This window comes from Panthera tigris, chromosome C2 (assembly GCF_018350195.1).
Source record: "Panthera tigris isolate Pti1 chromosome C2, P.tigris_Pti1_mat1.1, whole genome shotgun sequence".
NCBI lineage: Eukaryota > Metazoa > Chordata > Mammalia > Carnivora > Felidae > Panthera > Panthera tigris.
In genome coordinates this window covers 119,190,405-119,214,379 of record NC_056668.1, presented here as the reverse complement: position 1 = coordinate 119,214,379, position 23,975 = coordinate 119,190,405, and the positions used below count along the sequence as shown (strand labels likewise).

At 36.9% G+C, this 23,975-nt stretch overlaps 1 protein-coding gene across 21 annotated transcripts in view; it reads right to left on the bottom strand.

The window, feature by feature from the left end:
- SLC9A9 (solute carrier family 9 member A9) overlaps window positions 1-23,975 on the bottom strand; it is a 763,188-nt gene that overhangs the window by 266,131 nt on the left and 473,082 nt on the right. For 19 of the 21 annotated variants that reach the window (XR_006222104.1, XR_006222105.1, XR_006222099.1 and 16 more), the window contains one exon: window positions 14,894-15,047. Coding sequence is in view for 13 of the 21 variants with exons in the window: in XM_042998717.1 (XP_042854651.1) it covers window positions 14,894-15,047 (154 nt within the window). In the remaining 8 variants the exon portion in view is untranslated. Of the gene's footprint in view, window positions 1-6,282; window positions 7,607-7,636; window positions 8,121-14,893; window positions 15,048-23,975 lie in introns of those variants that run through there. The other 2 variants (XM_042998723.1, XM_042998724.1) reach the window with 2 other exon arrangements.

Below are 23,975 nucleotides of genomic sequence, written 5' to 3'. Positions count from 1 at the left end.
ATAACACCAGCATTCTTCACAGAGCTAGAATAATCCTAAAATTTGTATGGAACCAGAAAAGACCCTGAATAGCCAAAGCAATCTTGAAAAAGAAAACCAAAGTTGGAGGCATGACAATCCCAGACTTCAAGCTATACTATACAAGCTGTAATCATCAAGACAAAATGGTACTGGCACAAGAACAGACAGTCAGATCAATGGAACAGAATAGAGAAGCCAGAAATGGATCCACAAACAAAGCAGGAAAGAATATACAGTGGAATAAAGACAGTCTCTTCAACAAGTGGTGCTGGAAAAACTGGACAGCGACATGCAGAAGAATGAACCCGGACCACTTTCTTACACCAGACACAAAAAAACCCTCAAAATGTCTGAAAGACCTCAATGTAAGACAAGAAGCCATCAAAATCCTCGAGGAGAAAGCAGGCAAAAACCTCTTTGATCTTGGCCGCAGCAACTTCTTACTCAACACGTCTCCGGAGACAAGGGAAAAAAAAAGCAAAAATGAACTATTGGGACCTCATCAAAATAAAAAGCTTCTGCACAGCAAAGGAAACAATCAGCAAAACTAAAAGGCAACCGACAGAATAGGAGAAGATATTTGCAAATGACATATCAGACAAAGGGTTAATATCCAAAATCTATAAAGAACTGATAAAACTCAATCCCCAAAAAACAAATAACCCAGTGAAGAAATGGGCAACAGACATGCATAGACACCTCTCCAAAGAAGACATCCAGATGGCCAACTGACACATGAAAAAATACTCCACATCACTCATCATCAGGGAAATACAAATCAAAACCACAACGAGATACCACCTTACACCTGTCAGAACGGCTAACATTAACAACTCAGGCAACAACATATGTTGGCAAGGATGCGGAGAAAGAGGATCTCTCTTGCATTCTTGGTGGCAATGCAAGCTGGTGCAGCCACTCTGGAAAATAGTATGGAGGTTCCTCAAAAAACTAAAAATAGAACTACTCTACAACCCAGCAATGGCACTACTAGGTATTTATCCAAGGGATACAGGTGTGCTGTTTCAAAGGGACACATGCACCCCCATGTTTATAGCAGCACTATTAACAATAGCCAAAGTATGGAGAGAGCCCAAACGTCCATCGATGGATGAATGGATAAAGAAGAAGTGGTATATATATACAATGGAGTATTACTCGGCAATCAAAAAGAATGAAATCTTGCCATTTGCAACTACGTGGATGGAACTAGAGGGTATTATGCTAAGTGAAATTAGTCAGAGAAAGACAAATACCATATTACTTCACTCACATGAGGACTTTAAGAGACAAAACAGATGAACATAAGGGAATGGAAGCAAAAATAACATAAAAACAGGGAGGGGGACAAAACATAAGAGACTCATAAATATGGAGAACAAACAGGGTTACTAGAGGGGTTCTGGGAGGGGGGATGGGCTAAATGGGTAAAGGGCAGTAAGGAATCTACTCCTGAAATCATTGTTGCACTATATGCTAACTAATTTGGATGTAAATTAAAAAACAAAAAACGGGCGCCTGGGTGGCTCAGTTGGTTAAGCGGCCGACTTCGGCTCAGGTCACGATGTCACGATCCGTGAGTTCGAGCCCCGTGTCGGGCTCTGTGCTGACAGCTCAGAGCCTGGAGCCCATTTCAGATTCTGTGTCTCCCTCTCTCTCTGCCCTTCCCCTGTTCATGCTCTGTCTCTCTCTGTCTCAAAAATAAATAAACATTAAAAAAAAAAACCAAAAAAAACAAAAAACAAAAAACTCTTTAAAGCCCCCCCAAAAGCTAATTGGCAGAAGTCAGAATTGAAACTCAGTTGTCTCATCCCCCCCAAAAAAAACAAAAACAAAAAAACAAAATAAAAGCCTTTGTGATTATTTCAACATATGCTAAAAATGCTATTAAAATTCATCTGACATTTTTAATAAAAGCTGTGATTAAAGCAGGGTTATTCAATGAGTGCTAGGTTCTGCTCAAAGGATATTAGCATGTATTTTGTTATTTAAAGTTCACATATTTAATCTTCGGAGGCAAATGCTGTTATCCCCATTTTATTCTCTAGGGCAAATGTCTAGAAGGGGTATCCTGAGTCATATGGTGATTGTATATTTAACTTTATAAGAATCTGCTGCAGTGATTTACAAGTTGGCCATACCATTTTGCATTCCCACCAGCAATGTTCCAAGTAATGTTCTAGCAATGTCCCACCAGCAATTCTTTTCAAATCTGTAACTTGTATTTTCATTCTCTTAACAATGTCTTTTGCAAAGCAAAATATATTTCAATTCAATGAAGTCAAATTTATCTTTTTCTTTTATGCATGATGTTAGTATTATAGCTAAGAATCCTTTGCCTCATTCAAGGTCATGAAGATTTTCTATTACACCTTCTAGAAGTTTTATATTTTACATTTTGATCTATCATCCATTTTGAGTTAATTTTTGTATAAAGTTTGAAGGTTAAGTCAAGATTCATTTTTTTAGTGTTTGGATATTATATTAAGTTTCTATTGCTGTGTAACAAATTACCACAACCTTAGAGGCCGAAAATAACACCTATTTATTAGTTCACAGTTCCGTAGATCAGATGTCTGGCACGGTGTGACTGGATCTTCTGCTCAGGGTATCATAAGACTAAAATCAACATATGAGCTGGGCTGAATTCTTGTCTGGAGGCTCTGGAGTAAACTCTGCTTCCAAGTTCATTCTTGGTGGTGGTGGAATTCAGTACTTTGTGGTTGTATGCCTATGGACGTCTTTTTTGTCAGGAATATGCTCAGAACTTAGAGGCTGCCCACATGCCTTGCATTCCTTACTACCATCTTCAAGCAGCAGCAGTGCATCAAATCCTTCTTGTGTTCTAACTCTCTGAATTCCTCTTCTGTGACCAGAGAACATGCTGTACATGTAGAAAGGCTCATGTAAACACTCCCCAGATAATCTACCTATTTTAAAGTCAACTGTAGCATATAAATAAACTAAGCCTAGGAATAAAATCCATCATATTAGCAGTTCCAGTAATTATGCAAGGCATGTACATCAGAGTGAGAAGGGACAGGAAATGTTGGGAGGCATTTTAGAATTCTTCCTACCACAAATACTCAATTACTCCAATACCATGTGTAGAAAATACTATCCCTACTTCATTGAATTGCCTTTGTACTTTGCTAAATCAATGAGTCATATTCGTGTGAGTCTATTTTTGGACGTTTTTCTGTGTAGTTGACTTGCTTGTTTCTTTCATCAGTACCACATTACTTGGTTACAGCAGTTTTATAGTAGGTCTTAAAATCAAGCAGTGGGAGTTTACATCTTAATTCTTCTTTTTCAAATTTGGTTTAGTTATTCTAGTCCCTTTGCCTTTCTTTCTAAACTCAAAAATAATTTATCTGTATCTACAAAATAGTCACCTGGAATTTTGATTAGGTTTGCATTAAATTTATGGACCAATTTATGGGGAATTCATAACTGTATTGAGTCCTTCAATCCATGAACATAGTATGGCTCTCCATTTATTTAGGTCTTTCTTGATTTCTTTCCTTGGCATTTTGTAGTTTTCAGTATACAGATCCTGGATGTGGATTGTTAGCTCTTTTTACTAAATATTTAAAATTTTTAGAGCTATTGTTAGTATTTAAAAAATTTGTTTCCAATTGCTCACACACACACACACACACATATATATGTATATATATATGCACATACACATGTATATGTGCATATATATATACATATATATATGCATATATATATATATATTGATACAGAGTTTTTGGGTATTGATCTTGTATCCTAGAACCTTGTTACATACTCGTTTATTATTTCTAAAAGATTTTTTTTTGCAAATTCTTTCATTCTTCATAGATGATTATACTGTCTGCAACTGGGTGGTTATATTTCTTCCTTTCCAATCTTTATGAATCTTGCTGATTTTTATTGCCTTATTTCATCAACTAGGATTACCAATATAATGTTGAATAGAAGTGGTGAGTGGATGTTCTTGACACATTCCTGATATTCAGAAGAAAGTATTCAGTCTTTCACTATTAAATATGATGTTAGCTATGAGTTTTGGTAGATGAATCTTAATCAGTTTAAGGATGTTTCTTTCTATTCATAGTTGTCTAGGAATTGTTTTTTTTTTAACATGAGTGAAAATTGTTTTCTGCCAAATGCTTTGCCTGCATCAATTGATATGATCATGTTTTTCTTTAACCTATTAATATGATAGGTTTCATTGATTGACATTAGAATTTTGGACCTGTTTTTCATTCCTAGGATCAATCTCATATAGTTGAGATGTTTAGTTTTTTTTTTCACATATTGCTGGATTTGATTTGCTAATATTTTGTTGCAAACTTTCGCATCTATGGTCATGTAAGATTGTGGTCTATAATTTAACTTTCTTGTGATGTTATTGCCTGGCTTTGATATTTGAGTAATCCTGGCCTCTTAAAATAAATTGGAAAAAGTTTCTTCCTCTTCTATCTTGGAAGAGATTATTTAGAATTGCTGTTATATCCTCTTCCAAAGAAGAATTTGCCAGTGAAACCATCTGGGCCTGTAGTTTTCTTTTTTAGAAGGTTTTAAACTATGAATTCTATTTCTTTAATGGATATAGGATAGATCAGTGTATTTCTTCCAAAATAGTTTTTGGAAGGTTGTCAATGATTGTTACATTTCACCTATTTTGTTGAATTTATGTTCATAGAGTTGTTCATAGTATTCTCTAAATATTCTTTAAGGTCTGTCATGATATTCTTTCGTTTTTGATATTGGTGATTTGCATCTTTTCTCTTTTTTTTTGTTAGACTGGCTAAAAATTTATCAATGTTACTTATCTTTTCAAAGAACCAGATTTTGGTTACTGATTTTTCTCTATTCTTCTACTATCAATTTCTTTGATTTCTGCACAAATCTTTTATTATCCTTCCTTTTCCTTGCTTTGGGTTTAGTTTGCTCTCTTAATCTTCTAATTATGAGAGATTAAATTGTTGATTTGAGAACTTCCTTGTCTTCTAATATCAGCATTTAGTGCAACAAATTTATTTTTGAGCACTATTTTAGCTGAATCCCACAAGTTTTGGTATGTTGTATTTTTATTTTCCTTTACTTCAAGATATTTTTTAATTTCCCTTGAGTTTTTGTCTTTGAACCATAGATTGTTTAGAACTGTGTTGTTTAATTTCTAAGTGTTTGAAAACTTCCAGTTATTTTTTTTTAAATTAATGTTTATTTCTTTATTTTGAGAAAGAGAGAGAGAGAGAACGAGAGGGAGAGGGGCAGAGAGAGAGGGAGACAGAGATTCCCAAGCAGGCTCCGCACCATGTGTCAAGTGCTGTGCACTTGAAAAGAATATGTATTGTTCTGCTGTTGGGTGGAGTGTTCTATAAATGTCAGTTAAATTCAGTGGTTAATGGTATTGTTCAGTTCTTCTATTTTATTGTTGATTATCTACTTGTTATACCAATTACTTAGGGAGGAGTATTGCAGTTGTCAACTAAGTGTGGATTTGCCTATTTTTCCTTTTGGAGGTACTTGCTTTTGCTTCATGTATTTTAAGGCTATGTTATTAGGTGCATACACATTTTATATAGTCATCTTCTTGGTAAGTTGACTCTTTTACGATTTTGTAATGTCTTCTTTATCCTTGAGAAATTTTCTTGTTCTGAAGACAATTTTGTCTGAGATTAATATGACCACTCCAGCTGTAGTTTGGTGTTTGCCTAGTACATATTTTTTAGCATATTTTCCACTTTTTAAATATTTGACCTACTTATATTTTTATACTTAAAGTGTTTCCTATAGACAGCATATCAGCATATAGTTGAGCCTAATTTTTATCCACTTTGATGATCTCTTTTTTTTAATTGATGTCTTCATACCATTTAAATTGAATATAATTACTGATATGTGAAGATTTAGATCTACCATCTTATTACTAGTTTTCTTTTTGTTCCTTTTTTCCTTCTTGTTCTCCTGCTTTCTTTGGAGCAACTCAAACAAATTTGAATTTGTTGTGTACGCCACATCATATATTTAATTTTTTACTGTATCTCTTTGTTTAGATTTTTTTAGTGGTTGATCTAGAAATTATAATATAAAATCTTTCACAGTCTACTTTGAACTAATATTTTATTATTTGAGGTGGAATAGAAAAAACTTACCACCTTTCAGGTCCCTGTACCCACTCCCCTTTTTTAAAACTCCGTAAGACAATGTTAAAATTTTTCTTATAACAATCATGTATATTTGAAATATATTAAGAGGAAAAATATTTTCTATTATATTAAAGAGATATTTACCATTTTTGTTGCTCTTTCTTCATTTCTATTGTTCGAAGTTTCCCTCTAATATAATTTCCCTTCCATCTGAAGCAATCTCTTTGGCTTTTTTTGTAAGAGCAAGTCTGGTGGTGAAAAATTTTATTCTCATTTTTGTACAAATTGGATAATTTCTAATAATCTACAAGTTCACAGACTCTTTCATCTGTCATCCTTTATTTTGCTGTTAATCCAATCCAGTGAATGTTTCATTTTGTTATTGTGTTTTCAGGTCTAAAGTTTACATTTCTCTCTTTCCTGTACCTTCTATTTCTCTGCTGATTTTTTTTTCTCCATTTTTCCATTTGTTTCCATTGTGTTTGTTCTTCCTGGAGCCTGGTAGAGTAGCTGCTTTAAAGTCTTGATCCGTTCATTCCAAATTCTGTGTGATCTTGGGATTAGTATCTGTTGATTGTCTTTTCCCTTGTGAGATATTATGATTTTTCTGTTTTACATATGTTGAGTAATTTTGGATTTATCCTGGAAGTTTTGAATATTATGTTAAGTGACCCTGGATCTAGATACGTTACGTGACATAGGATTCTCCTATGGAGAATGTTGATACTGTGTTTTACCAGTCAATGAACCACATTAGGTCCAAGACACAAGCCTTACCAGCCTTCTGTTGCTGGTGCTTTCAATGTCAGTTGTTTCAAAGTCTTTGCAGTGTAATCAGATCTGTCCTGCATGTGCTAGGCACTGGATCTGTGCCATCCAGTGTCCAGTCTGGAATCTGAGTGATTCTCTACGTTGTAGCTCATTTCTCAAAGCCTTTGGTGTGCTATTTAGGGTCAGATATATGCATACACAACTTGGAGATAAGCTCTAAAATTTACACATGATTTTATTGGATCACTTTCTTGTACTCTCTCCACTCTACAATTTCTTCCACAGGGCTTTAATTTCCCTATATTACATGTTTCCCATAATTTTCCCCATAATATTGTGCCTACATCAGAGCTCAAGCAGTGAGAGGATTAAGAGAGAAAAAAATTCAATGGGAATTCTTCCCAAGGTCTCAGTACCTCAGTTTTTCTATTTGGAATTTTAGGGGTCTGTCCAACTGCTACTGTCATCACCACCACTGCTGCTTCAGAATTGCTTGGCATTGGGGTGAGACAGAATGAAATAAACAACAAAAACAAACCCATGGGATTTCCCCCATTCTTCTGACCCACAGGGGTCTCCTTCTCTGTTCCTTGTGCCCAGAAAAGAGCATTTCTCTTGCAGTTCTTCTTCCTTGTTGCATAATTCTGATCTTTGTACTGCTTTTGAGTCTAGGTCAAGATATTCCAGAGAAGAAAAAAAAATAGGAAATTCACTGCTGGTTTGATAGTACATACTCTGAATTCTGTTTGTCTTCCTCAAACTGTCTGCTACTATTTACTTTTAAGAGCCCTTAGATAACTGCTACATGCATTCTGTTCAGGGCTTTTAGTACATTTAGTGAAAGACACATGAGGGAGTAAATATTATTACTCAATCTTGACCAGAACTGGGACCCCCTCCACAGACTTTTGAATAGCAAGATTCATCTATTAAATTTAAAATCACTTTTTTCAGACTTACTTAAAGTAAGATAACTTTATTGGATCATACTTTATGATAACAGGCTAATAAATTCTTTCCAACAGAGCAGAATGTTCATTGTTTGGTAAACTTAATAAATAGGTGAAGTTTATTGATACTGATGTTCTCAAGAGCATTTGGAAAAGATAAACAAGCACATGTCTAATGGAGGATAGCTGGCAGTGTGACGATAAAGCTGTTATCTCTGGAACCAGGAAGATTCTATACACAGAAAGAAAGCATATTAACCCAGATGATGGGGCGCCTGGGTGGCTCAGTTGGTTAAGCATCTGACTTCGGCTCAGGGCATGATCTCATGGTTTATGGGTTTGAGCCCCACCTCAGGCTTTGTGCTGACAACTCAGAGCCTGGAGCCTTCTTTGGATTCTGTGTCTCCCTTTCTCTCTGACTCTCCCCACTCATGCTCTGTCTCTCTCTCTCAAAAATAAATGAACATTAAAAAAATTTTAAAAATTATAAAGAACCCTGACAGCATTTAAAGCAAATTTAGGAGCTTCTAGTTCATATACTTGTTAGAAACCTAGGATATTTTTAGATCAACAACAATAGGTTGTGACTATTATCCAATATCTTTAATAGAATATGTCAAACTAGATTGATTTGAGCAATAAATATCTGGAGTTGTGGAACAGTTTTTAGAAGAAACTACAGAAAAAAGAACATAATTTTAAATGGGGGTTAAGGGTCAGAAATACAAAGTATAAGTCTACATTCAAATGAGTAAATTGGTTTTCCATGTTTCATGAAGGAAGGTATTTCTGAGGTCTGTCATGATGGAAGGTATTTCTGAGGTCTGTCAATTGATACAAATTAATATAAAATATTTAAATTAGTAAAAAATCAATGTAAAATAAATTTTATACAAATTGATAAGACAGTACAAATTAAGTATCAGGTAAGATTGTAAGCAAAGCTTATGTTAAGAAGAAAATAGATGCATGCTCTAGAAATAAACTTTCTGAGCTGTTGGATAATGGTAATGATTTTTGTGAGCATTTTTCTTTAAGAGGTTTATCATTTTGAATGCATAAATAGGAGCTGCCTACAAAATTGATTAATCTAGTTACTACTTAAAATGAACTAAGGTCCTGGGGCGCCTGGGTGGCTCAGTCAATTAAGCATCCATCTTCGGCCCAGGTCATGATCTCACAGTTTGTGAGTTCGAGCCCCGTGTTCTCTGTGCTGACAGCTGGGAGACTAGAGCCTGCTTTGGATTCTGTGTCTCCCTCTCTCTCTGCCCCTCCCCTGGTTGCACTCTGTCACTCTCACAAAAATAAGTAAACATTAAAAATTTTTTTAAAAAACTGAACTAAGTTCTCCAGAGACTATTTTTTTTTTGTTTCCCATGTAAACTATGCTTTCACAAATACAAGTAATTAATAATATTTATATGTATGCATGTGTGTGTATACATATGCCACAAGCAGTAAAAGAATGTTTGGATAGTAAAAGGCTCATAGTTGGTCATGTGGGTATTGCTATAGGAACATTTGTTGAGCACTTACTGTGTGCCCTAAATTCTTTATACCTGCATCATTTAATACTTATAACAATCCACAGAGGTAGGTATTCTTATTCCACTTTTACAGATAAAATTGAGGCATAGAGAGGCTGACTCTATTGCTCAGAATCCCACAGCTAGTAAGAGAAGGAGGCAAGGTTGGTACCCACACTGTCTTATCTCCAGTTTATGTGAACTGACTTACTACATTAGTATACCAGTGAGGCAAATTGGTAAACATGCATGAGACTTTGGATACTAGAAAGGAAACCCACCAGAACACAACTAGGTACTGAGGAGACTTAATTATCTGAATTCCTCCATTATATTATATGGACATTTTCTTAACTCAGTAATAAAGAAAGTCTGTGAGCAGGTGTATTTAACTCTGTTATTGTTTAAAATTAAAAAATGCTCCTAAGGATAGTTCTCTCATTATATCTGTGTGTATTCCTACAATAGTTGTTATTAAAAATTTTATAGTCAGTGGGTATAAATGATAAAGAAAGCATTCTAGCATGGCATAAAATGGGATGGGTCATAAACCAAAAATATAAGTTAAAATTTTAACAAAAATAGTAATAGTGGAGACATTGTGCTGTTATTTACTCTGCAAGGGACACAGGTTAGTGTGTTAATTTTTTGTGTGATATGTGGAAGAGGCTGACAAAAGGCTGACTTGGGATCCTCGAATGGGGTTGGGAGATAGGTGACAAATTCCTACAATTCCAAACTCCTATAGTTGAGGAAGACAAGCTTCCTCACTTGGCTACTTTGGACCAGGGTTTAACCTTGTTTACCTTTAACTGTTCTAGGTCAAAGAGAAAATCTGCACCAAGAAGTTTCTGTGCTGCATAAGCAAGTCAACACACTCATGATGGATGAAGATTTCCTGTGTTTGTTTTTAACAGGCCTGTCTTGGTTATCAAAGCACATCTCTTTTTCCCCAGAGGACCTGTTAATCAAGGCAGATTGCAGGCATCAGGAATAAGCTAATTTATTTAGGGCCAGAGAAGAATATGCTACTTGAGCATACAGGCCTTGGGCTTAGGCTGCCTGGCCTGGCGTCTGGCTCTGCAACCCAACAGCCCAACCCTAGGCCAGTTTGCCAGGACTTTCTCACCCTCGGAGGTAGCTACTATTATTATCCCATTTTATACATCAAAAACTGAGCCACAGGGAGGTTATATGACTTGCATTTTGTTAAATAGTATCTGGCACAGATTAAGTACTCAATAAAAGCTGACTATTATTGTTTGGAATGTTAGCAGCCAAAATCTGGAAGCTGTAGAAATCACCTTGCTGAGGGCACTTTCTAATGCTGTCTGGAATACAAGTTCTGTATTGCTCTGGTGTGTAAAGCTTTCTGTACTGTGGTTGAGATATTTTGAAGCATTCCTATATGGGGGGAGCCCAGGAAAGGTTTGCACTGGGGTATAGGTTCCATTATCATGTGCTTTGTTAGTGCCATACCCTAAACCTAGGATGGGGCTACCAATCCAAAACTGTTACTACTGCCAGAGAGTTCTGCCCTGTTGGTCTCCGAGGTTTTATTTGTAAGCTACATGTGTGGTCATTTGGTGGATAATCCTGTTTACTGGCTTCTGTAGGGCAAAGCCTGATACGTTTGATCTCTTTTGTTTCCTGGCTAACAGCAAAGCTAATCCTTGGAGTCTGAGGGTTGGGTTTTCCTCACCACCAATATTAATGTATTCTGCAAAAAGGAGGAGATCTTGATTCTAGTCAAGAAACCATTCTTCTTTCTTTTACATGGAAACCTCCAAAATAATCCTGCAGGAGTCTATTCTTTTTCTCTAGAATTTTGAGAAACAAAGTTCTGTGATTTATTTCAAATACTGCATTAAGAATATTTTATTGTTTTTTAACGGAAAATAAAATAGCTTTAGGACAAGAAGTTTGAATGTGCTTAAGACAAGACTTTATGAAGAATTTGTTTCATATATAAAGATCATTCTGAATTTCTCTAAGCACAGGATCTTTGCTGTTTTAAAGTCATTTCCATCAAAGTGCAATTCATATTAATACTGTCAATTGTTACCTGATATAAAACATTTTATCTGCATCCTACTGTGGTAGTTTGAGGCTAAATGGAAAATTTTATAGGGGTAAAAACTAACTCAAGTACATACCTAATAATTTAAAAGAAAAGATGTAGAATTAAAGGAAATCAAGAGAGAAAGGTAATGTGAAGTGTATAAATACATTATAGACCAAATGAGGATGTCTGAGTGTATTCAATATCACATTTGCATTCCTGTTTCTTGGGCTTTCCATTCTTGTCATTTTATTAAAGCTCCAATTTACTTACATTCTGGTATTTTATGGAAAAAGTCTGACATGAAAGTTGGTTAATGAGACGTTGCTCTGTAAACAAGCAAAGCTTTGAAAAATACAGTCTAAATAATGGACCACTATCATTTAAAAGCTATGATGGAACTGAAGATTTCTTTGATAACATTGTAAATCATGACAGGGAAGTGAAGCGTATGATGATGGTATCACTAACACATGACTGAACCAAATCTATGTTATACTTGTGTGTCCATTTGTACACGCATTAACTTATGTTCCTATTCTTTAATGTTTATTCTATTATATTCTATTTCCCTCCCACTAATCAATGCACTGTGACTCTTCCTTCTCAAGTTAGCTCCGGCCTTCCTCCAGTACAGGTGTAAAGAGTTTAAACCGAAGGCTTAGGTGTGCCTGGCCCTGGGCAACCCCAGTCAAATCTGGCAATATTTATTATCAGCCTCATCTTCACTTGGGGTTAGGAAGTCTAAACCAGTGGTTCTCAAGATGTGACCTTGGAACCAGCAGCATTAGCATTGCCTAGAATATGGTAAAATGCAAATTCTTAGGCCCTGGTCCAGACATATTAGGTCAGAAATCTGGGGGTTAATGAGTCCTCTGGGTGATTCTGATACTCACTCAAGTTTGAGAGTCTCATCTTGGTCTTGTTGTATCCTGTCCCTGGGTTGACTTCCTGGGTACTCACATATGTATGAATTTCGGTTTTCCTTCTTTGATTTCCTCATGACTGCATCTCTGATCTCTCTGGCTGGATTTCTGCCAATTCCAGATTTAACAGTCTAGTTCCCAGCTGAGATTTCCACCTTGCCTATTATACTGAAGCCCTGCCAGTTTCTTTCCCTAAATACATCACAGCCCTCCCTATAACCCTCTCCACCTGGCCGGTGGCCAAATCTGGCCTTGAATTGGGCCATATGGAGCTAATTCCCTCTGGGGCCTCTCCATGATCTGACCGCATGCTGTGCCCCTCAGCAGGCCATAATAATGCTGGCTTAAGCTGACCTCCAGACCCCTCACCTGTGGATGCTATGGTTGACATCACGATCCTTCCTTATGAGGCTTTGTTGTATATAACCTCGGTAACCATTCTAACCTGCCTAAAGACCCATTATTAAACTCCCCTCTCCCTGCTGTTCTGGATATCAAGAGAGTGCATAAGCTATGACATCTATTCAAAATCAACGGATACCTTTGGAAAACACTATAGGAGAGTTAGGTAAACACTTTAGGGATAAAACATGCTCCTGATTTAGGGATGATTTCTTCAGGGTAAAGAAAGACAATATTAGAAAATAAGTTACATTTGAATTACTTTAGGAAAATGTTGATATCACTACTTCATGTTCTAATTATTCTAATTTACCTGATGGGGTAGTTAATACTTTTATCTTGTGGAGATTAGTATCCTCTAACTTTTCTTTTCCAAGCCCTAATATTTCCATGCCTGGATCCACCTACTTAAATTTATTTTCTAGAAACCTGAACACACCACTATCTTGATAACAGTTCACAGGGGACCCAGTGCTGTAGAGTTTAATGCAATATGTGTGCTCATCCATAGGAGCCTACAGGTAGCTACTACTGTGAAGGAAATTGCAGGTCACATTTATATGCCTAGAAAATAATTCAACAAGCATTTCAAAACACTCTCCATTCACCTTTGGTCAAAGCCCTTTTATGTGTTTAGCAATAGTCACAGTACTTACTTCAAGGAGTTCTTTATTTCCTTGAATTTGTTTTAATGCATGGCCACTTGGCCCAGTTTAAGCCTAAGCCCTCTTGTACTAAAACTCTGAGTCCTGTTTCTGCTTCCTCTTTGTCAAATGGATAGAAAATTATCAGTAAGTGCTTAACAAAAGGTAATTTACATTGTGGTTATATTCATTTAATGTTTCATGTAGCAATTATTTATTTAATACTGTATTGGTGCTAGAATAAGAATCTTTGAAAGAATCCTCTTGGAAGTCATTTGATAGTCAGATGGATCTTTTCCTATTAGATGTGACTGTATGGAATTGCCTTATAGAGATTGGGTGAGGACCAGGGAGGGGTTGCATGATCATCAAGATATACAGCATTGAGAAATAAAATGTGATTTACCTAAAGCACTGTTACATCCTGGGATATGACAGGATATAACAGAACCTAGGTCAAAAATATACTTAAATAAAGACACTAACATTTTAAAATAGATTTATCATTTTTACAATTGGCACAAGCTATTCATTTTAATCAAATTTCAACCTTGTCTACTATACCAGAGCCCTGTCAGCTCCCTAAATACATCACAGCCCTGCCTTTAACCATCCCTCGCCTCATGGTGGCCAAGTCTGGCCTGGAATCAGTTGTAGTTAATTCCCTCTGGGTCATCTCCATGATCTGACAACCCCATGCTGTGCCACCCAGGAGGCCATAATGATGCTGGGCCTAAGCTGACCTCCAGACTCCTCACCTATCAATGGATGCCACTATCTACTATCAACAAATCAGTGGATGCCACTACCCATCCACTATCTATATACTTTAGGTTTATAGTGATCTTCTTCCAGGCACTTATTGGAGGCTCTGTGACTGAAGCTTCATTGCCTTTTCCTTTGAGAAACCATCTAACTCGTGTCTACATAGGATCCCTCTGACTAAACATATGGTTCACTAATCAAATATATTTAAGTATTTCCTGTGTCCCCAATTCTATCCTAAGTGCTTTGAAGAATTAAAAACAAAACAAATATACTTTCTCCTTGGTATTACAGTTTTTCTGTATAAATCCTATTGAATTATGAATATCTTGAGAACAAGACCTGTGTATTTCTCATTTTTGTACTCCAGAGAATACTACATTGTCTTCAATAAATACTGCTGAATGGAAGAATTCATAGATAAATAAATTCCTTTCTAGAGACAGACTGTAAGCAGACATCACCCTGAGAATTCTAGGACTCTTAGAAAAGTCAGTTCAGTTGGTAATAGGTCTAGGAGAGGGCAGACTGTTTCACCTTGTGAATGAAAGTCAACTTTACCCTAGGGAAAGTTAACATACAGACCTGCCATTGTACTCCTGACCAAATCAGCAACACCACAAATGAGACAGTGAAGCCATGCCTCGTAGTGACATCCTTTGCTGAATGGAGCCACTCACCTGATCTGAAGCCAAGTCAGCATGGGGGTTGTTCCTCCTCCAAAGACCCAGACTGTGAAGAACACGAGGAGCAGCGTGGTGGTAAACATCATTTGTTTGGGCTGAGATTCTGTGTCCCGAATAGCTAAGGCAAATGCTATTGCTCCTCTCAAACCTTACGGGAGGAACCAAGAAAGCATAAGAGAAAATGAACATCTGCATGAAACTCATTCTCATTTTACTAAATTTATCTTTTTGATTTTCTAACAAACGCAATTACTTTTTTAAATTAAACTTTTTGAGATAACTATAGATTCACATGCTGTCCTGAGAATAGAGACTTATCGTGTGCTCTCTCCCACTTTCTCCCCAATGAAAACATCTTGCTAAACAAGTACAATATCACAACCAGAATTTTGATGTTGATTCGGGTCAAGATAAGGCACATTCCCAGCACACTAACATCCCTCATGTTGCCCTTTTATAACCACATCTACTTCCCTCCCACACACTCCCTCCTTAACTTCTGGCAACCAGTAATCAAATCTCCATTTCTATAACTTTGCCATTTCAAGAATCAAATGGAATCATGAAGTGTGTAGTTTTTTTGGAATTGGCCTTTTTCACTCAGAATAATTCTCTGGATATTCCTCCAGGTTTCTGAACATATCAGAAGTTTGTTCCTTTTTATTGTTGAGTAGTATTCCATGGTATGGATGTGCCATAGTTTGTTTAGTCATCTATCTGGGGAAGGACATCTGGGCTGTTTCCAGTTTTATGGCTATTCCAAAAAAGGCTGCTGTATATATAACATAAGTGTTCATTGCTCTGAGGTAAATGCCCAGGAGTGTAATCACTGACTGCATAGTTTTAAAAGAAATTACTAAAATGCTTGCCAGAATGGCTACATACCATTTATATTCCCACCAGAAATGTATAGGTCATGCAGTTTCTCTGCATCCTAACCAGCATTTAATGTTGTCACCATTTTTTAACTTTAGTCATTCTAATAGGTGAGTGGTAGTAGCTTTATTGAGTTTATAATTTGCAGTTTTCTTATTTAAAAATTATTTATTTAGTTTTTTGGAGGGTACAAAATTCTTGTACCCTCCAAAGAGGGGGACAGAGGATCTGAAGTGAGCTCTGTGCTGACATGCTGACAGCAGTGAGACTGCTGTGGGGCTTGAAGCAGTGAGGCTGATGTGGGGCTTGAACTCACGAACGGCGAGATCATGATCTGAGCTGAAGTCGGATGCTCAACCGACTGAGCCACCCAGGTGCCCCAATAATTTGCATTTTGCTAATAACTAATGGTGTTGAATATTTTTTAATGTGCCTAGTTGTTATCTTTATACCCTCTCAGATGAAATGGCTCTTCATGTCTTTATCTCATTTCCTAATTGAGTTGTTGGATTTTTGAGTGTTGAGTTTTGAGAGTTCTTTATATATTCCGGTTTTTTAAAAAAATTTCTTTTTAATGTTTATTTTTGAGAGAGAGACAGAATGCAAGTGAGGGAGGGGCAGAGAGAGAGGGAGACACAGAATCTGAAGCAGGTTCCAGGCTTTGAGCTATCCCCACAGAGCCTGACTCAGGGCTTGAACCCACGAACTGCAAAATCGTGACCTGAGCTGAAGTTGGCCACTTAACCCAATGAGCCACTCAGGTGCCCCTATATATTCTAGATACTATCCTTTGTTGGGTGTATATTTTGCAAATATTTCCTCCCACTTTGTAGCTTTTTACTGATTAAGTCTAATCTGTAGATTTTCCTTTTAGGAATCATGTGTTTGGAGTCAAGTCTAAGACTTCTTTGCTTAGCTCTAGGTCCCAAAGATTTTTCCTTATGTTTTTAAAATTTGTTTGCAAAAGTTGTATAGCTTTACATATTACACTTAAGTCCATGATCATTTGAATCAATTTTTGTATAAGGTATGAAATTTAGGTTGAGGTTTTATTATTATTATTATTATTATTATTTGCCTGTGAATGTTTAATTTTTTCATTGAATTGCTTTTGCAATTTTGTTAAAAATCAGCTGGGTATTTTGTGTGGATCAATTCCTGGATTCTCTATTCTGTCCCATTTATCTCTGTATCTTTCCCTTATCTAATAGCACTCCAACTTGATTACTGTAAATATATAGCAGGCCTTAATATTGGGTATAATGATTCTTATATTTTGTTTCTGCAACTGTTTTAACTATTCTAAGTTTTTTGCTTTTCCATAAAGTTTTAGAATAATATTGCCTATATCTACAAAAAAATATTTCTGGGCACAATTACTTTCAAAAAATCAAATGTGTGAGATAATAAGAAAAACCAAGCCTATGGACCACTGAAATTAATAAATAATTAAAAACTGTTTAAGAATTACATTAGCCTGAGTACATACTATTATACTGTCTATAATCTAAACAACCTAATAAACCTGCTTTTTCTTGTTTTTTTTCTTCTTTAATAATAGTAAGTTAAGTGAATTTTTATGAATCCACATTAAACATATTTCCAAGAGGTATGTTAAAATTTCAAATCGGAGTGTGATGATACAAGTAAAAACAGAGATGAAGGCTTTGAAAAAGAAGTAAAAGCACACATAGTAAAGTAAAAAAGTTAAAATGGAAGATCTCTCTTGGGTAACACAAGACTTGTGAGACATTTATGGGCCTTGTTATATCAAGTAACAGGTCAAATAAACATTTATAAGGACAACAAGAATAAGTCTAACAGGTAGGGATTTGGCTGTTTTTATACGAAGGTTTGAATCACATACATAAGATTTCAATGGTCTATTTATTATAACATTTACTGCATCTAAATTTCCAAATTTTTATTCATACATTAAAAGAATTTTAGAAGTTAGACGCAGTGGGGGTGCCTGGGTGGCTCAGGCGGTTAAGTGTCTGACTCAGGTTTTGGCTTAGGTCATGATCAAACAGTTCATGAGTTTGAGTCCTGCATCGGGCTCTGTGCTGACAGCATGGAGTCTGCTTGAGATTCTCTTTCCCTTTCTCTATGTTCCTCCTCTGTTCACGCTGTCCCTGTGTCTCTCAAAATAAATAAATAAACTTAAAAAAAAAGAAAAAGAAACCGGACACAGGATAGAATGAAGAAAACTATAACCTGGTTTATATCCCTGGCTTTCCAACTTAGATATGATGTTCTTTTCTTATCTCCACACCACGAATATACAAGAGACAAGTGGCATAACACAAGATTCAGAGGGTTAGGCTAGAGAGACTTAACATATTTTGCCTGAAACGAGGAAGCCTCAAAAGAGAGAGGAACATGTACTCCGATTATAAAATACCTTCAAGGAACAAAATGTAATGGAGGAAGGAAATTATTCTAAATTTCCATGTAGACAAGGAAATGGCCTGAAGATAAGGGAGATAACATTTGAAGTAGATATTAATATAAAAAATTCTTATACATCAGAAATTCTGAACACTTGAGATGCCTGTACTTGAGAAGAAAAGTCCTCCATTAGAGATGTTCCTGCACTCAGACCCAGCTGGGAACAAAAGAGTAGGGATATTAATAACCCTTAATACTGGGGAATATTTTCATAATGTCCTCTCCAGGAAATACAAATGGTGTCATTAGGGAACAAAAACTAAAAGAAACTCTTGCAACAGACTTCTGTATCAGAGAAGAGAATTTATAGGTCAAGGTAAAGCTCCTCACAGTGTTTAATCACAGTACAAGATTAGAGATAGAAGGTAATCTTTTCATTTTCTCTTCTCTTCAAGCTCGCATTGCTAGAAACAAAGCAGCATTTCCCCAATTAGGTGGTGAGAATTAGAAATATTAAGTGATGACACTTTAAGTATTTCTTATTTTATTGAATATGTGTGTGTGTGTGTGTGTGTGTGTGTGTCTCAACTTTGAATTTTTGTGAGAAAGAAGAGAGTAAAGACTGGAATAACAGAAAAAACTTGTTACATCATGCTTATTGTAAACTCTTTCAAATTAGGTACCAAGGGCAAGAAAGTATACAATCATTTCTTTTCCTAAATATGTTTAATAATGTGTTATGTTAAACTAGTGTAACTATGCTCTTAAATCTAAATTATCTATACACGAGCAGTTCTTGGTTTAAAACTATACTCAAAAGATAGCTGTTATCTGACTTCATAAGAGACATATCCTTTATATAAAACTTTCTATTTACAGGAGATTCAGTGTAAAGATCTTTGAAGAAATAAAAAAAGGAAAAGTTCAGCCACTGCCTTTTACTTCTGGCAGGTTTGAGATACATTGCTAAAAGAGCCAAACTCCAAAATGTTGACAAGAGGATGCTTTCTCCATGTGATGATCATCTGACAAACCACAGAAACAGGATATTTTTAGACAGGGGATCATCTGTCTGTAGCCCTGGTCAAATGTGCCACATACGGCACATGCCACTTGTGAGACAGCCTGGCACCGTGGGAAGCACGGAACTGAGACAGGTGAGGTTATAAGTGGACAAAGGTAGGCTATTTTAGAACTCCAGATAAAAACTAGTGCCTATATTCCACTCATCCTTTATGATTCTGAAGTTACTTATCACACATTTTCACCCTAGACTATTGCCAAACCAATGGCCATTCATTGCTTCATTCAATATACATGTGTCTTAGTTTGCCATAACAAAATACCAGATGGGCTGCTGTAGCAAAATACCATAGACTGCATAGCTGCAGTAGCAGAAATTTATTTTTCACAGTTCTGGAGGTGGGGATGGCCAAGATCAGGGTGCCAGCATGGTGGATTCTGGTGAGAGTTCTCTTCCTGGCTTTCAGAAGGCTACCTTCTTGTGCAAAAGCAAGCTCTGTATGGTGTCTCTTCTTATAAGGGCAGTAATGCCATCACAGGAGCCCCACCCTCATAACATCATCTAAACCTAATTATCTCCCACAAACTCCATCCCCAAATACCATCATGTTGGATTAGGACTTCAACATATGAATTTGAGGGGACACAATTCAGTCCATGTGCTTTGTGGAGATTCTGTGTACACCTATCCTATCTACTTACCATGGATTTGGGAAACAGAGGGCTTTAGGATTGAAATAAATTACTTCACCTATCAGCAAAATACTAGAAATGAAAAATTAATTTTGACTTAGGAGTTTCTTTTAGCAAAACACTATTTCTAAAGAATATGTCCATTTTGCTTGGAAACTCAGAAAATCCAGAATTCATTGTCAAAACTTGTGTTTTGTTTTGTCTTATGGGTACACTGACCCTTTGGACTTACCTTTCTTTTTCTCTTTGCTTTCATCAACTAATGGAAATGATTCTATACCTTTGGGGGTTGATAGACTATACTATTACATTTTAGATGGGTTTACTTTGCAGAGATATGACATATTTCACATATTCGGTTGGAAAGTTAGCCTGATCTTGGGGAATAAAAGAATTACCTGCAATTAAATGTGGTTTCATTTAAAATTGGCCTCTAAGGGATTCTTATGTTAATTATATTGATGTTCTATTCATAACAATAGAAGACTATTGAACTAAGGAAAGCTTCCTAGCAAGGACCCCTCTGCAGAAAATATGCAGCTTCCTGTTTAAAGAGCAAAACTGAAACTTAATCTGCTATAAATTTGCAAATGCGTTCTGAATGGTTGAAGGTCAGATACAGCTACATTTAAATCACAGGAATATAAGTACTCCCTAAGGCACTTTTACTAAAGGTACAAAACAACAGTCAAAAACTAAATTACTGAGCATTCACTATGTGCTATACATTACCCAAGACACAGTGGGTATATGCAATAGTGAGGAAGTTGGGGCTCCTCTCTTGCAGGGCCCATGGTCCTTCAAATATGACTCTCTTAACAGGTAAATGGAGATAAGGTACATTAGAGGTGTAAAGTGTATATTTGCATGTACAGTCTGATGAAGAAAAAGATAAGATTTCTAAACCTCATGAGGGTCCAAATCAAAACCATTGTCAACAGATATGTAATGTTTAAGGAGCTGTAATCAATGGTGGGACACAAGAAGTCTTTGCATACATGGTTTTCTATACCTGAGTCATTTTCTCCTATCCAAATTCTCTCCACTTCTTTCTTTTTACAACTCTCACCTAGACTTCACCTAATTCCAACTAATCTTCAGAGCTCAAATGAGCCACTGATTTCTCTATGAAGCCTCCTCAGAGGTCTGGGCCTGGGTTGGACTAATTTATGTGCCTAGTACAACCTGTGCTTCCCTTATCAGGGGACTTATGACATTACATTGCAATTGGCCAGTTATTGTTTATCCACAACACTTATAGCAATGCCAAGCACATAATAGGTGCTCAATAAATATTTATTGATCAATGAATGCATGAATGTTCTCTGTTTTTGATTCCAGATTACATATAGAAAAACAATTGATACCTTCTAGTTTAATGAAATGGTTGAGTAATTGTTTCTGCAAGTTCAGTTTCTGCCCTTTTATTATTTATTGAGACTCTTAAAACCTTATATTGAGAATCAAGAGACCTGGGATCTGTTCTCAGGCCTGCTCCTAATATGTTGTTTGGTCATAGGCAGGTTGCGTTATTGGGATCTGTGTTGTCTCATATCTAAACGGAGGTTTTAAGATGAAACTTACGGTCTTTAAGTAGTAGTACCCATCAGAATCAGCTTGGAACTTAAAAATATATGTAGCTATTGATGCTAGTGTCCTGACTCTAGAGATTTGGATTCAGTGGAAATGGGTTACATGATATCTCAGGCTCCTCTCACTTCTCACTGTACCACCTAGGTCCAAGGCCCATTACCTTAGACCCTGACTATGCTGCTGGCCAACACTCTGGTACCTTGGCCTCACAGCCTCCATCCTCTCCTCTTTCCAGACTATATTCCTCTGAACAGTTACTTTAAAACCTAGCTTTATCAGGTTCTGATCAGACCCAGCAACTGTAAGTGGCTTCCCACAGCCCACAGAAACCTTTGAATCAGAACCTTACCCCACTTTTCCCTCCTCTTCTCCCACTGAGAATTTTCATACCAACAAGATGCTCTTCATCTCTTCCCATAAACAGTTGCTGTCCTTACCTCTGTGCCATGCCCCCACTGTCAATCCCTTTCACTTCTTTCTGCATATATTCTACCCCATGAAATTTCCCCAGAATACTCCAGTCCACAATGTTCTCTCTTTCCTAGAAATCCTTAGAAATCCTCTTTCTTTCTTAGAAATAAAACATATTGTCATGCCACTTGTATTAGTAAATGATATTCTGAAATGAATCAGTGGTTTAATTTGTCATTTACTCTCAACTCTTAGTCTTTTATAGGTTGGAATTACATCTTCCTTACGCTCACAGTACTCAAAACATGAAACTCAGTATATACTTATAAATTGAATAACTGTGTTTAGGGTGGTTAGGAAAGTCACTCTGGCTGGGTGATTTTTGAGCAGAGACTGTAATAGAATGAGGAGAAAAAAAAAATAGAATGAGGAGAGATCATGTGGGTATCTGGGAAAAAAAGCATTCCATGCTACGGGAACAGTAGATGCAAAGTCCTTGAGGTAAGGATATGTCTGGTATGTTCAAGTAGCAGCAAAGGGGCTGGCATGGCTGGAATGGAATGAATGTGGCAGGGGGTAGGGAGTGGAAAGAGATAATGCCAAAGAGGTAACAGAGCCAGATCATTCTGGGCTCTTGAATAGCAAGGTTTTTGAAATTTTTATTTTCTTAAAATTTATTTTATTTATTTTGAGAGAGAGAGAGGGAGTGTGAGCAGGGGAGGGGCAGAGAGAGTAAGGGAGAGAGAGAATCCCAAGCAAGCTCTGTGCTGCCAGAGCAGATACCAATTGCAGGGATGGATTCCACAAACTGCAAGATCATACATGGGCTGAAGTCAAAAGTCTGACACTTAACTGACTGTGACACCCAGGCACACTGACTGAATTTTTTTTTTTTTTTTTTTTTGAGATGGAAAATTTCAGGAAGGTTTATGGCAGGGTAATAATATGATCTATTCTACTTAAAAGCATCACTCTGGCCCTGCTATCAAAAACTGATATTGGGGCACCTGGGTGGCTCAGTTGGTTGAGCGTTCGACTTCGCCCCAGGTCATGATCCTGCACTTCGTGGGTTCAAGTCCCGTATCGGGCTCTGTGCTGACAGCTTGGAGCCTGGAGCCTGATTCAGATTCTGTGTCTCCCTCTCTCTCTGCCCCTGCACTGCTTGCACTCTGTCTCTCTGTTTCCCCCAAATAAATAAACATTAAAAAAAAACCTGATATCAAGACTGGAGGTAGGAGGTCAGTCAGGAGGCTGCTGCATTAGTCTGGGTAAGAAATGAAAGAGAATCAGACTAGAGTGGAAGCATGGCAGATGCCTGACTAATTCAAAGGTTGACAATATTTGCTGATGGGTTGGATGAAGGGTATGAGAAGAAGACAGAACTCCAAGAACTTAAGGCCTGAGCCACTAGAAGAATTGGGGAAAACTGTGGGAAATGCATGTTGGTGTAGGAGGGATATCAAGGATACTGATCTGGCTATTTGAAATCCAAGATGCCTGTTGGTCATCCAAATGAAGAGATTGAGTGGGTAGTTGGATCTAAGAGTCTGGAGTTCAAAGGAGAGGTTAGTCTTTTTACTGGGGAGAGTGGGAAGATGGGAGGGAAGTTTGGAGCTTGAAAAGTGTAGGAAGATACAGTTTATTTTAAACCAAGTCTGTTCTTGCCTCAAGGCCTTTGTACTTGCTGCTCCTCCTGCCTCCACCTCCTCCCAGACTGCCCCTTGGCTGTTCTTCCTCATCTCAGTCCTCAGAAAGGCTGCTCTGACCATGCCATCCAAGTATCCTCCAGTTTCACCCAGGTCTTCTTTGCCTGTCTTTTATTGCACTTACCAACATCTGAAATAAATTATCATGCTTATTTTTCAATCTTTAAGATCCATGTCCCTTCACAAGAAAGCAAGCATGGTGAAAGCATATCTAGTGCTACTGGATGAATCCATGAATGAATGGAGGAGGGAAAGGTCATATTTGCATTTGGAACATGCTGGAACCCAAAAGAAAATGAGCAGTAGATGGACACAGAAACTGACCCATCCCTTAAAAGAAAGATCTCTAAGATGAGTTATTTTGCTGATTTTCTTTCCATTTG